This window comes from Coptis chinensis, chromosome 5 (assembly GCF_015680905.1).
Source record: "Coptis chinensis isolate HL-2020 chromosome 5, ASM1568090v1, whole genome shotgun sequence".
Lineage (NCBI taxonomy): Eukaryota > Viridiplantae > Streptophyta > Magnoliopsida > Ranunculales > Ranunculaceae > Coptis > Coptis chinensis.
Genome location: NC_141460.1, coordinates 70,854,253 through 70,867,873, shown reverse-complemented (window position 1 = coordinate 70,867,873; position 13,621 = coordinate 70,854,253). Strand labels below are relative to the sequence as shown.

The following is a 13,621-nucleotide window of genomic DNA, read 5'->3' as shown; positions in this document are numbered from 1 at the left end:
AAGTTATATAATATCGACAATATTTTATTACTATATTTGTCCATACAAATCAAATAGGTGAAAAACTGGAAAAGTCAACATTTCATAGTCAACGGTCAAAGGTCAAAGTCAACATGTCATTGTCAAAGTCAAAGTCAACCGTCAATGGTCAAAGGTAAACATGTCCTGGTCAAAGTCAAACTGTCGTTTCCGTGTTCGACAGGTTCAGGGTCATAGCCATGGTTCATGGCTAAGGGCAAAGGTGCATGGCTCATGGGCTCGTGACTAAGGTAATGGTTCGGACCCAACTGGCCAAGCCCAAACCTTAGAACCCGAAAGTCTAAAACCAACTTATTAATTCTACCCGACCCAAATGGGATCTATATTAAATTATATGGACTGGCCCAAGCAATATTAAAAACGGGCCCAAAAACAGTTAAGTGGTTCGGTCCAAAAATTAAACTGAAACCGGCCCCAAAAACTTAATTTAAACTGGGCCCAAACTAAACTTAATTAAACTGGTCCAAAGCTTAAAAGATTAATATCGCCCAAAACAGAAAAATTGATTTCGCCCAAAACCGTAGAACCGAACGGGTCCACAAAACAAAGGCTAAAAAAATTGGTCCAACATTAAAACCGATGTGGTCGAGGCCCCAATTAAAATACCACCCAAACCAACAGATAATATGTGGTCCGCCCAACTAACCAACCCAAAGCCCAACCATCTAAACCGCCCAAGCCCAAACCGTCCCACAGTTCATCTTCTCCAACGCCACCACCGCCACCCAATTTTTCCGCCACCCACTCCCATTCCATTAAGTCGGTTAGACTCCCCATCCAAACCCAACCAACTTTAATGAAAACAACAAGCCCAAATCGTCCAATCCAAACATCACAAAAACTAGATCTAGGAATTTCTTGCCGCCATTAATGGTCGGCTTCAAGCTTCCAACAAGTATTCACGCCTCCTCACTACCCCCCATACCTCAAACTACCAACCCACAATACCAAAAACACAGTTCAAACAACGAAAATCACAAATAAAAACCCAACCCCTCAGTATCACAGTAATGGCGTTCGGCACCATTAACGCCTCTTGTGAGCTTCCAACAACTCTATGCTAACCACCAATCTTAATCACGGCTATACGAGTTCAACCCCCATCAATTCAACCCAAAACCAACCTAAAATAAAACCCCAACCGGCCGCGGCTTATTAGCCCTCAAGCTTCGATGACCCGACATCAACCAACGAGTTCAAACAAATAAAAACATCATAGTTCAACCCACAGTAAATCAAAAAGAGTATAAACAGAGAAAATAAGGAAAATGACGATTTCTCTAATGGGGCTTTAACTGCCCTTAACGCCCATAAAGCTTGGACAGTTAAATCTCAATTTTGGATTTTCGAGTTTTAACAACACGACAGAACGCCGAATAATGAACAGTAAAATTTAGTGAAAACATAGGACAATAAAACGGTTTATGTATTCCGGTGAAATAGCAAAATAGCTACTCACCTGTATGAACAGCTCCTACGAATTTTTCCGAGTCTGAGCCGTCGCGCTCCACCCTCCAGAAATCCAGCTTTCATCTCTGCCTCCATTTTCATTATTTTATTATTCTCTGAACCCTATTTTCCAGAACAATGTGTTTATATACTTGGGTCCGAAACCCAAGCCCAACACCAACACCAACTCGGGCCCAGAAACCAGGCCCACGTGTCTCAAATTCGGTCCAGCGAATTTTGAAAATAAATAATTAAATTAATTAATTAAATAGATAAAAATGTATTTTTAAAATACGGGCGTTACATATACGGTATCCAAATAATCATCGGGCGTTCACCCTTAGTCGATATACGGATACTTACAAAAAAATGGAAAAAGATTTACGACCAAGAAGATGTAATGAGGATATATTCCATGACAAAGGAAAACTTATTATGATTAATACAATCCATTTGCATTGGAATAGAGTATGCACTAGGGGTGGGCAATGGGCCGGGTCGGGCTAGCCCGGCCCTAAACATTTAAAGCCCTTAAGATATTAGGGTCGGGTCGGCCCGGCCCTAAAGTCAGCATAGGGCCGGGTCACAAGTCGAAACCTCAAGCCCTGACCCTGACCCTAGCCCTCTTTAAAGGCTTTAGGGTCGGGCTTTAGGGTCGGGCCTATATATATATTTTTTTTTACTACATCAGTTTTAAAACTCATTTATATTACAAAAATGTACAATAATCTACAAACTCAAAGTCCAACCAATCTAATAATAATCCTGTATAAGTCCAAAAATTTAAAATGCACATCCACAATCTAATGAACTGAAGTACATCGAGAGTTCGGAATTTGTTCTTCCTTGTACTCAAACCTCACTAAAATTACATTTAACATTGAAATACATAGACAAATAATTATATTATCATTTTAAAGGAAGAAGTAATATATATAAAGAAGAAACATAATAGTTTTGGTTAAGGGTCATGGAAGTTGTTAAACTATTTGTAATATCATAAATTATTTTTATAATAGATTCAAACAAATATAATATTACCTTTCTTCTAATTTAAAAGTGATTCAAGCTTTGTATATGGAAATGAAAATATTGGCTTTTGAACAAGTGATGGAGAAAGGTTTGAGATTACAAATGTCATTTTTCTGACAAAGGTTGTTTTTTGGTTTCTATGTTACAAATGTCTGCTTTGTATTTTGCTTTAATGGTGTGGAAGGAAATCTTTAGTTTTAGACTTGGCTTGGATGTGAATAAAAATATAATTTATAAGAAATAAGTGAGAAAAAAAATTGAGAATAATAAGTTATGGACTTTGACTTGATGATCAAAGGAATAAAGTCTTATTTTTATTAGGCTAGTGCTCATTGTTCTTCATGGTCGCTAAGTTGACAAGTTTTGTATATATAAAACAAGTTATTGGAAGTACCCTTGGGTGTAAGTGATAAATTACAAAGGACAATGTTATTTTAATTGAAAATATTTAACAAAGAATTGGACAATTATGGTATGTGTATTTATAGTGAAAGTATGAAATAGGGCCGGTTAGGGCTTGGTTAGGGCTTGGTTAGGGTCGGGCCTATGTTTTAGAATCTTAGCCCTAGCCCTGCCCTAGAAGGCATTAGGGCCGGGCCGGCCTGGCCCTAAACTCTGTGAGGGCTTTAGTTGTGAGGGCTTTATAGGGCTTAGGGTCGGGTCGGTCAGGGCCGGGTTAGGGTCGTTAGGGCCAAATTCCCACCCCTAGTATATATTTTACACCCTCAGAAAAATTGGTGCAAAATTGCAATGATATATGTGTTAGGTACAAGGCCCAGCATAAAAAAAAAAAAGTTTGCAAAGCCAAATACTAGTGGTCCACGTGGCCAGAAAAGAACAACCGAAAATACAAACAAAAAACTGGGCAGATATTTTTTTTCTCTCTCTTCTTTTTTACTCTATTTTCTTCCTTCTCCAAATCTAGCGGTGAACTTGTAATTTCTTTCTCCTATCCCCATCTCTCTCTAAAAAATTGATTAGTTGATAAGTATTTCCCTCCTTTTTAATTAATAAGAATAAAACTCATTTCTATTGTACTATGGTAAATTGGTAATTTTGGAGCAGATATTTACTCTAAAACTGGTGTCACCTTGGCAAAAGGGAGAGAAAATAGTGGGTTGGTGTACTCATAATTTTCTACACATCAAGATAGAAGCTAAGACAGTAACATGACCAATTATAGATTTGTAAATTAGTTATCTGTCTGAATGAAGACACGATACCTGTATCAACTTTAATTACTTTATTTGTTACTAGTAATTTTTTCTTAATCAATACAATTATCATTAGTAAAAAAAAAAATGCTTATTTTTTCTAGAGGAGAGCACCAGTAATAATACTTCTTTATGTGAAAAAAACTAAACTTCATCTCGTAGCCGTTGGATGTTTAATTGAGGATTGATAATTTTGTTAAACGAACTTGGTCATTTTCGGTTTTATCACTACATTTTTATTGCTTAAACTTGAAATCTCTTTGCAATCCGTATTGCTGAATTTCCCTTATTTAATGGGTTCATATATTTTTTCTCTTACTTTTTTCAAAAATTCAACATTTTTGTTTTCGTAGCTCGTCAAAACAATGCTCGAAAACAAATTTTTGTTCATATATTGTTTCCAACTCTTAATAAACTTGCTCGCATACTTTGCTTGAGCAAGCACATCAGTTCCTCCAATTTTCTTCGCATGCATGAAACATACCCACAACTTTGAAATATCATTTTTGAAAATTATAATGTTAAATGTTGTTAAAGATGAGCCAAATCAACTAATCAATGAACAACTGCATTTCTCTTCTTCTCAAAGCAAACATGAAACTATCACGTTTCTTTTAAATCCAAAATCTTTCTAACAACTCTGTTTAAACCCTGTCTTTTTAGCACTGATATCACTACCAGACAATCGTTGACAATTCGTAACATTATTATCATTTAAAATTGCCAGTTTTTTATATTCTAATCCCAAATGTTTAACAACTTCAAGAATAAAAAGATTATAAATTAAACACCAAGTATATTGGAGTCATCTCTCCAATGTAGATAATTCCCAAACCCGAGTAAGTTTCTCCATCTAGAGTTTGTTGTCGTATCATAGATGATAACTAATTACTCAATATGCTCACCATTATCACCTCTTCCACCAGAATTTATCTCCTTCAATTTGCCTCATTTTCGATCAACTTCCAACCTATTAGCATTTTTTTTACCCAATAAAAGTAGTAGTATTGTGCTTCAATTTTTGTCTCAGCACTACCCTTATCGTAACAAGTCGCACTCGTCACTTTTCAAAGACATGCTTGTTTTATGTGCAAACTCCACTTGTTGGTCTCAAAAATTTTACTCTTTATATTATAGGATAAACTACTGTTTTAACCCTTGTACTCTTGGTCAACTAACATCTCCCATTTGTACAAATTTAATAGCTTAAATTAAAACACATTGTACTCTTGGTCAACTAACATTCTCCCCCAATTAAAAAAAAAAAAATACAATGTGTACAAGGGTGAGAATGTATTATTATTATTTTTTTTTCCCGCTAAACACATAATATCCTAGTCATCGGGTTATACCCCATGTATACAAGGGTGAGAATGTTAGTTAACCAAGAGTACAATATGTTTTAAGTTGTTAAATTTGTAAAATGGGGAGAATGTTAGTTGACTAAGAGTACAATGTGTTTTAAGTTGTTAAATTTGTACAAATGGGAGAATGTTAGTTGACCAAGAGTACAATGTGTTTTAAACTGTTAAATTTGTACAAAGGGGAGAATGTTAGTTGACCAAGAGAACAATGTATTTTAAACTGTTAAATTTGTACAAGGGGGAGAATGTTAATTGACCAAGAGTACAAGGATTAAAATAGTAGTTTATCCTATATTATACTAGACTTGGTCACCTAGACCCTATGGAGCTATATTTTCACTATATATAGATATATGGTAATTTCCATGATAATGTCGATTCTTTCTCAATTAGACCACAAATTGCTACTCAGCGCATTTTGTCAGCAACTAGTGGGGTAATAATGTCAGCAACTTTTTGCACTGAGTTGCTGACAATGTTCGAATTGGGAACACATTGACATTATCATGGTTTAATCGGGAAATTACCCATATATATATATATACATGCCCATAAAACAGAAATAATCCTTGTGCTTTTGCAATATATCTAGACTCTACACTCTTGACAAACACTACACCCCAATCCATCTGACTCTACACGAATATCATTATTTGTTTGTTTATAGTATCATTATTTGATTCTAAAAAAAATTATTTAGTAATTTAAATAACGGGTTGTTTATATATTTGTGTTATACGTTTTGGACGCGCTTTAGATGTTAAGGATATATATCAAATATATATGTTGGCTCGAGACAGTTACCAACGCATTGTTGTTACTAACAGTTTGCATGGGAGGACTAGTTGGTAACGAGAGCGGAGATTATTGTGGTAGGGAGAGAGAAAACTCTAATGGCCTCTCCTGCGGGCGATAACAGAGACTCTCAGGCTTTTTCTTTGTTTTCTCTTCTCAACCTTTCTCTTCATCCATTAAGCAAGTAGCTACCCCTTCTTCTACATAATCCACCACCCTCATTTCCTGTCTTTCTTTACTCGTTAGCTTTTAGGTGCTCTCAACCATACTGTCTTAGCTCCCGCCTAGTATAGAGGGACTTATAGATGGGGACAAGCACCATAGAGATAGTGTTATGTGTGGACAACATACCTGGATCAGATGAGATAGAGGAAGATCAGCAAGGTACGAGCAGTAAAAAAAATAAGATTGAAATGCTACAGCAAAACATGAAAAATCTTTTTTTTGGAAAAAAAGACAAAGTAATAGAGCTTAGCTGTATCAACATAGAAGAGCCGGTCAATGAAAAACTAACTCTGATTGGGAAGATGTATGGAGGTTACCCAATAAAATTGGAGGAAGTGGGGGAGGATTTACACAGGATCTGGCAAACAAAGGTAAGGATAAATTTGGAACGTATAGACAGAGAACATGTTCAAATCAGTTTTGAAGACCCCCTAGAATGTGCACATGTGGCTACTAATGGCCCCTGGATGATGGAAGGGCATATATTCTCAGTAAAAAAATGGGTAAGGGGCAGGAGGTTGGACGAGTACCAATTCGACTTCGTTCAATTCTGGATCCAAATATGGGATCTCCCCAAGGAAAGGATAAACAAAGCTACTGTTTGGAAGATCGGAGCAGAATTGGGAATGGTTCTGGAAGCTGATGTATCTTGCCCACTTGAGTTCAATCAACCGGTGGCCCGAGTTAGAGTGGAACTGGACATCAAGGAACGACTACAGAAGGATCAACAGGTCAGATTAGAAATAGGGGCAGTAATAATGTTGAGACTGAAATATGAAAAATTGGAAGTGTTCTGCTCCTTCTGTGGGGTTATTAGTCATGAGTAGTATTCTTGCCGGACTCGTAACCAATGTAGATATGATCTTATAAAGTGTGGGGGTTCGTTGAAGGATATTAAACCCCACTTTACGAGTCAGATGAAGGCAAACAAGTTTTATAATGGAATAACTTTTTTTGGGTAAACAAGCTATCACGATAGCTGGAATACCAATGAAACTCCGGTTTGAAGAAACTCCGGCGCCAAATAGGGAGAGTTGGGAAGTTGGTGGCCGGAATATCTACACACGTGGGAATAAAGATAGGTGGACTAGACCATTGTTAGCAGACACATGTGGAGGACGAGAAAAAAACAAAGATACAGGGATGGAGGCTAGTGTGGGTCCTAGGGCAGTGGCAACAACGGCTCCCCCAATGGCTAGTTTTCAAACGGCCACTTTTGCTGATGGAGAAAGAAAAACAGAAAGTCAAGGTATCGGGTCTCAAGCTAATGGATCTGGAGATTTGGGTCATGGACCTGGCCCACCTTCTGGACATGGGTTCCATACGCAAAAAAGCCTGAACTATAGTCTTATGGGCCTAGAAATAGATCTGAGGGAGACAAAAGAGACATTGGGCTTAGTAGTGAGTGAACTGACTTGGGATAGTCTGATGGATGAAGTTGTGACCAGCCCAATAGAAACTTCTGAAAATCTATAGAAGGGACACCAGGACGATAGGATGGGTGACATGTGTATCTTATCTAGGGCAAAAGGATTGAGTGGTTGGGACAGGCCTCAAGACCAGATTGTCTATCCAACCACCACATCAGAGAGTTCAGGGATCAAGGAGGGTGTCTCGAGCCTCAAAAGTTTAGAACCAGATAACAAGACAATACCAAAGGTTTTTCAACCAAATGACTCTGATCACCGAGGCCACCATCAACCTACACGTGGAAGGGGTTACAAAGTCATGGCTTCCCGAGGTAGAAAAGGGAGGAGTCCTAGATTTGGAGTTAAAGAAAAAAGGATCAGTGGAGAGAAGCAAGACACAGAAGATTATCAGAAAGGGGGAAAAAGAAAACTCAACTCCATTAGAGAAGAGGAAGGGGAGATGGCTAATAATGATGGGGATGGCTAGATAAGGAGGAGTGTTAGAGTTATGGAGAATAGATCAAAGAAAGCTAAAAGGATTGCTGATGAATTGAGGAGTAAAGGACAAGGGCACTTGTTAATCCCATCAGATGCAGATATTGTTCCTATTTCTAGTGACTCAGCAAGCTCACAACCATCGGCGGAGCAACTGGAAGAGGACTCCAACACAGATCCAACACCAACCGAGTCTGATGGTGTGGATGATTCTTCAACAGACTCAATGGAATCTGGGCTTTCAGAAGATATGGGAAGAAGCCATCAGGCACCTATGGAGATGTACTTTTCAGATGGGGAAGATGAACCTGGAAATGAGATGATACATCAAAGCCAACATGAAGTGGTGGGATATGAGGCAGATGGGGAGAATCAACCACAAACTTTAGCAATGGATGACTCCATCAAGAGTTCAGAAGCTTCCACATTTTATCTGGGAATATAGAAAGGGAAGAGGATAGCTCTAGGGTCCAGCAAAATAAGGAAATGAGCATATCAAGAACACCACAGAGGCATGAAGTAGAATGTAACATGAGTGGATCAAACAGTGGAGGTCTGTCTTCTCCTCCAGGGTTCGCGGTAGCTGTCCCATCACAGCTGCTTTGGTATCCATGACGATCCACGCCTAGAATTGCCGGGAGATAGGTACCACCACGGCGGTTCAACAACTAAAGGACCTGATGGGGAGGTTTAATGTAGATATTGTCTGTTTGTCTGAAACAAAAGCTAGTCAAGAGGGTATTGGTAGATTGAGTAAGAAACTCAAACTCAGTGGGTATTTTGCGGTTCCAGCGTTGGGGATTAGTGGAGGTTTGGCTATGCTGTGAAAAGAAGGGATGGATTTGGAGATTCTTGGGGTATCAAGAAACCAAGTAACAGGTAAAATTAACGATTATTTTAGTTCTGAGTCTTGGTTCTTTTCCTTTGTTTATGGTAAACCTGCTGCCCATAATAGGATAAAAGTCTGGAATGAGTTGAGGGGATTAGCCCCTCTGATTCCTGGACCCTGGTGCATGTTCGGGGATTTTAATGCTATTTCCCAGTTGAATGAGAAGGTTGGGGGAAGAAGCAACATCACAAAATGCATGACTGAGTTTAATAACATGATAAATGACCTGGGCCTGGTGGATTTGGGATTTAAGGGTCCCAAATTCACTTGGAGTAACAACATGAGACCTGGTGATCATTTATTAGAGAGGCTAGACAGAGCTCTAGCATCTTCTGAATGGATTACTATCTTCCCCCATGCTCATGTTCAGACTGTTGCCAATGCTTCTTCTGACCACATTTCTATGTTCATCAATCTTGATAAGAAAGAGGAGAAGAATCCTAGACCTTTCAAGTTTTTTGATATGTGGCTTACTAATGATGCTTGTAGACCTGTTATTGATAATGCCTGGAATGCTATAAATGATGATATGCCTAATAGTGCTTTCCTTCATAAGCTTAACAGAACTAGGAAAGATCTTACTACTTGGAATAAATTTGTTTTTGGTAATATTTTTTCCAATATCAAGGCTACCCAAAAGAAGTTGGATAGGGTTCTGTCCAAACCCTTTACCATTGGGAATTATAATGAAGCCAAAGCTTTAAAAGAGACCCTGCTGGACTGGTATGAAAAAGAGGAGAATTTTTGGAAACAAAAATCCTCTACTGACTGGATAAAAGATGGTGGTAGGAACACAAAGTTTTACCATCTATCTACCATCTACAGAAGAAGAAAAAGTAAAATTGATAAGATAAAGGATGAGGATGGGATCTGGAAAGAAGGTAGAGCTGAAGTGGGAGTCTATCTCAATCACTATTTTACTGAGATCTTCACTTCTGATCAATCTGAAAGGGATGATCAGATTCTGGATCTGTTCCAAAGTATTGTTAGTGATAGGGAGAATGATATTCTCACCAGCATCCCTGATAAGGAGACTATTTGGAAGGTGGTTAATAAAATGGGGAGTCTGAAGTCCCCAGGACCTGATGGGTTCCAAGGAGTGTTTTATAAGAAGTGCTGGGATATTATTGGGTCTGCTGTGGTGGCTTTTGTGCATGATTTCTTTACTTATGGGTTCCTTAACCTCAAGTTTAATGAGACTTACATTGCCTTGATCCCTAAGGTAGTGAATCCTGACCATGCTTATAAATTTAGACCCATCAGTTTATGCAACTTTGGGTATAAAATTGTCTCAAAGATTCTTGCCAATAGACTGAAAGGTTTTATGAATAGAATTGTGTCCCCCTTTCAGGGGGCTTTCATTAAAGGCAGGAGTATTGGAGACAATGTGGGTCTTGCCTGTGAAGTTTTTCATAATATGAAAAACATGAAAAATAAAAATGAGGGCTGGTGTGCTCTTAAGATGGACATGGCCAAGACCTATGACAGGGTTGAATGGAATTTTGTGGATAATATTTTTGAAAAACTTGGTTTTAATCAGAAGTGGAGAAGCATGATTCAACAATGCTTATCCACAGTGTCTTTCCAAGTTATGCTTAATGGCTCCCCGTTGGAAAAGATTATCCCTGAGAGAGGACTGAGACAAGGGGATCCTCTATCCCCCTATTTATTCATTTTGGTCTCTGAAGCTCTCTCTAGGATGGTTGCAAGAGCAGAAAATAATGATGAGGTGCATGGGATTAAAATTAGGAGAAATTCTCCTGCTCTTACCCATCTGCTCTATGCTGATGACTTAATCTTGTTCATAAAAGCAAATCTTGCTGAAAGTAGGCATCTCAAGAAGATTCTTGATGATTATTGCAATGCCTCTTGGCAAAAAATAAATTTTGACAAATCTAGTGTGTTCTTTAGCAGAAATGTCAAATATAGGCAAAAAATAAATCTCAAAAGATTTTGGAAAATGAGGAACTTTGATCCTAAAGAAAAGTACTTAGGTGTTCATATCATGCTTTCTAAGAAAAAGGCTGAGGACTTTGACTTCTTGGTGGATAGAATCCATAGAAAAGTCAAAGGCTGGAGAGCCAAGGTTTTGTCTCAAGCTGGGAGAACTACTCTTATTCAAGCTGTCATCCAAGCTACCCCTATATATGTCATGTCTACTTGTTTGCTACCTATTTCCACATGTAATAAGATAGACAAGGCATGTAGAGATTTCTGGTGGAATGGGACAGAAAATTCAAACAGTGTTCACACCATTGGGTGGAAACACATTTGCAAGGCCAAGGTTGAAGGAGGATTGGGCCTAAGAAATGCTAGAGATATGAATGAGGCTATGTTGGCTAAGCTCCCTTGGAAGGCAGCCACTGACATCCACTCTTTGTGGACTAGAATTATGTTTAGTATATATGGAAAAAAATGGATTGGAGATGTGGATAAACCACTTGACCAAGCCTCCTACTTCTGGAAGGGGGTCCACAAAATCTTTAATTCCATAAGTGGGGGGCTGATGTGGAGGATAGGGAAGGGTACTACCATCTCTATTCTGAAAGATCCATGGATCAGATGCTTGAATGAACTTGTGACTCTAGAAGAATTAGGGGTGGTGGATAACACTCTCCATAATCTTCATGTTTCAGACCTCTTCTTGACAGATGGAAGTGACTGGGATCCAAATAAGCTTAAGCAACATTTTCATCCCTTCCTCTGTCAGAGAATTCAGGAGGTAATTATTAGACTTGCCTCTGAATCTGCTGACAAGATGATATGGGCAATAGACAAGTTTGGCAGACTATCTGTTAAGTCTGTTTATAAATACCTGAATTCTAAGAAACCTGAGTTGGGTCAAAGCTCAAGTGGGAACTACAAAGCTGTAAAACAGCTTTGGGTAGCTCCTTTGCCTTCTTACATGCATATGTTTATTTGGAAACTGTATATGTATGTTTTGCCTATGGGTGATAGGCTGGCAGAAAAGAATATGACAGGAGATTTCTCTTGCCCTTTTTGTTATAAAGAACTGGAGACTGCTGAGCACCTGTTCTTCAACTGCGACTGGCTAGAGCTGTCTGGTTTAGCTCTCAAGTGGGGATGAGAATCCAAAGTCATCAGCAGCAGCCAAGTTTGAGGGAAAGGATGGACTTGTATATGGATTGGTGCAACAGCAAGGATAGTGAGCTATGTCTGGCAAGGGTTCATATCATGCATCTGCTACACCAGCTGTGAGAGCTAGGCCGGAATGAGGCAAAATTTGAAAAAAGAACAGTAAATAGGGAGCGCATCATCAGGCAGAGTAAAGGGTTGGCAGATAAATGCTATGATGCATACAGAGAAGCTTCCTCCACCTCTTATAGCTCTCTTAATAGTGTTGTTGAGAGCATAGATAGCATATTTCCTGTAATCCCAAATGAAAGCATTGTAATTAGATTTGATGCCTCTTTTGTCAGGATCACAGGATGGGCTGGAGCTGGAGCTATCATGAAAGCAAATGATGGGGAGACATTGTGGGAGTTGCGGTCGGGGAGATTCAGGGGCTCGGGATCTTTCAAGAGGCGAGAATGGGGGCTTTTGAAGTTCTTTATGCTATTGGCTGGCATACCAACCAGAAGCAGTTTGTGATTGAAGGAGACAACTCGGCAGTTGATAAAAGCTCTCCGAGGGGATCAAAGATGTAAATAGTCCTTGGAAGCTTTGAAATCCTCTATAAACTTGGTTGTTTTGGGGTTTAGTTCTTGTAGTTTTAATTGGATTAGCAGAATTTCAAATGGGGATCTGGACACTACTATTTGGGTTGGGCTAACCACCAACTAGGTAGTGGCCGATCTTCCGAAGTGTATGTCTGACATTTCTTTTTGTCCAGTTTATCTCTAGATAGCTATATATAATATGGGTAACTTTGCATCGAAAAAAAAAAAAGCAGTTTGCATGGGAGAGCCGATATAGTAACATGTCCGACTGTCCGAGTGCCATTTGTTAAGCAAAATGTACTCGTTCACATCCCCATATTGACGCATAGTCTTATTCAGTCTGGTTAATTTTGAGTCATGTTACTGCCAGACCCCGATTTGTGTTGGGCACAACCTACAACAATACACCCCCCAACCAAAACACGCGAGAAATCGGCAATCACCCTTTGTCTCCAATAAACTCAAAACTCAAGAACACCCTAGGCTTAAACGACCCAGCTAGGTCGTTTGTTGTGCACACCAAACGGTCTGGTCACACCGTCTGGACTGAGTCCAAAACGATGTGTCCATGTCGTTTGAGATTTAGACTTGGAAAAAAATTTACGTTTGTGGTCACACCGTTTGGAGTAAGTCCCCAACGATATGACCACACCATTTGGACTAAGTCCCAAACGACATGGACACACCAGTAAAGAGACAAAAAAACAAAACTTTATGTTTTTTCCAAGTTCAAATCCCAAACGATATGGCCACACCGTTTGGACAGACTACTTAGTCCAAACGGTGTGGCCATATCGTTTTGGACTTAGTCCAAACGGTGTGACCACAAACGTAAGTTTTTTTCTAAGTCCAAATCCCAAACGACATGGACATAATGTTTTGGACTCAGTCTAGACGGTGTGACCAGACCGTTTGGTGTGCGCAACGAACGACCTAGCCGGGTCGTTTAAGCTTAGGGTATTCAAATTTTCTCATTCAACCATATATTCAGCCTTGTATACATACATATTTAGCCTTAGTGTTTAGTGTT

The 13,621-nt window shown here is 39.0% G+C and overlaps 1 protein-coding gene across 1 annotated transcript; it reads left to right on the top strand.

The window, feature by feature from the left end:
• The first annotated feature begins 6,198 nt into the window (after positions 1 to 6,198).
• Positions 6,199 to 6,945, top strand: LOC147498671 (uncharacterized protein At4g02000-like). Its single transcript, XM_086563315.1, has one exon. It carries the CDS (start codon positions 6,199 to 6,201, stop codon positions 6,943 to 6,945), a length of 747 nt encoding a protein of 248 aa, XP_086419441.1.
• The last annotated feature ends 6,676 nt before the right edge of the window (positions 6,946 to 13,621 follow it).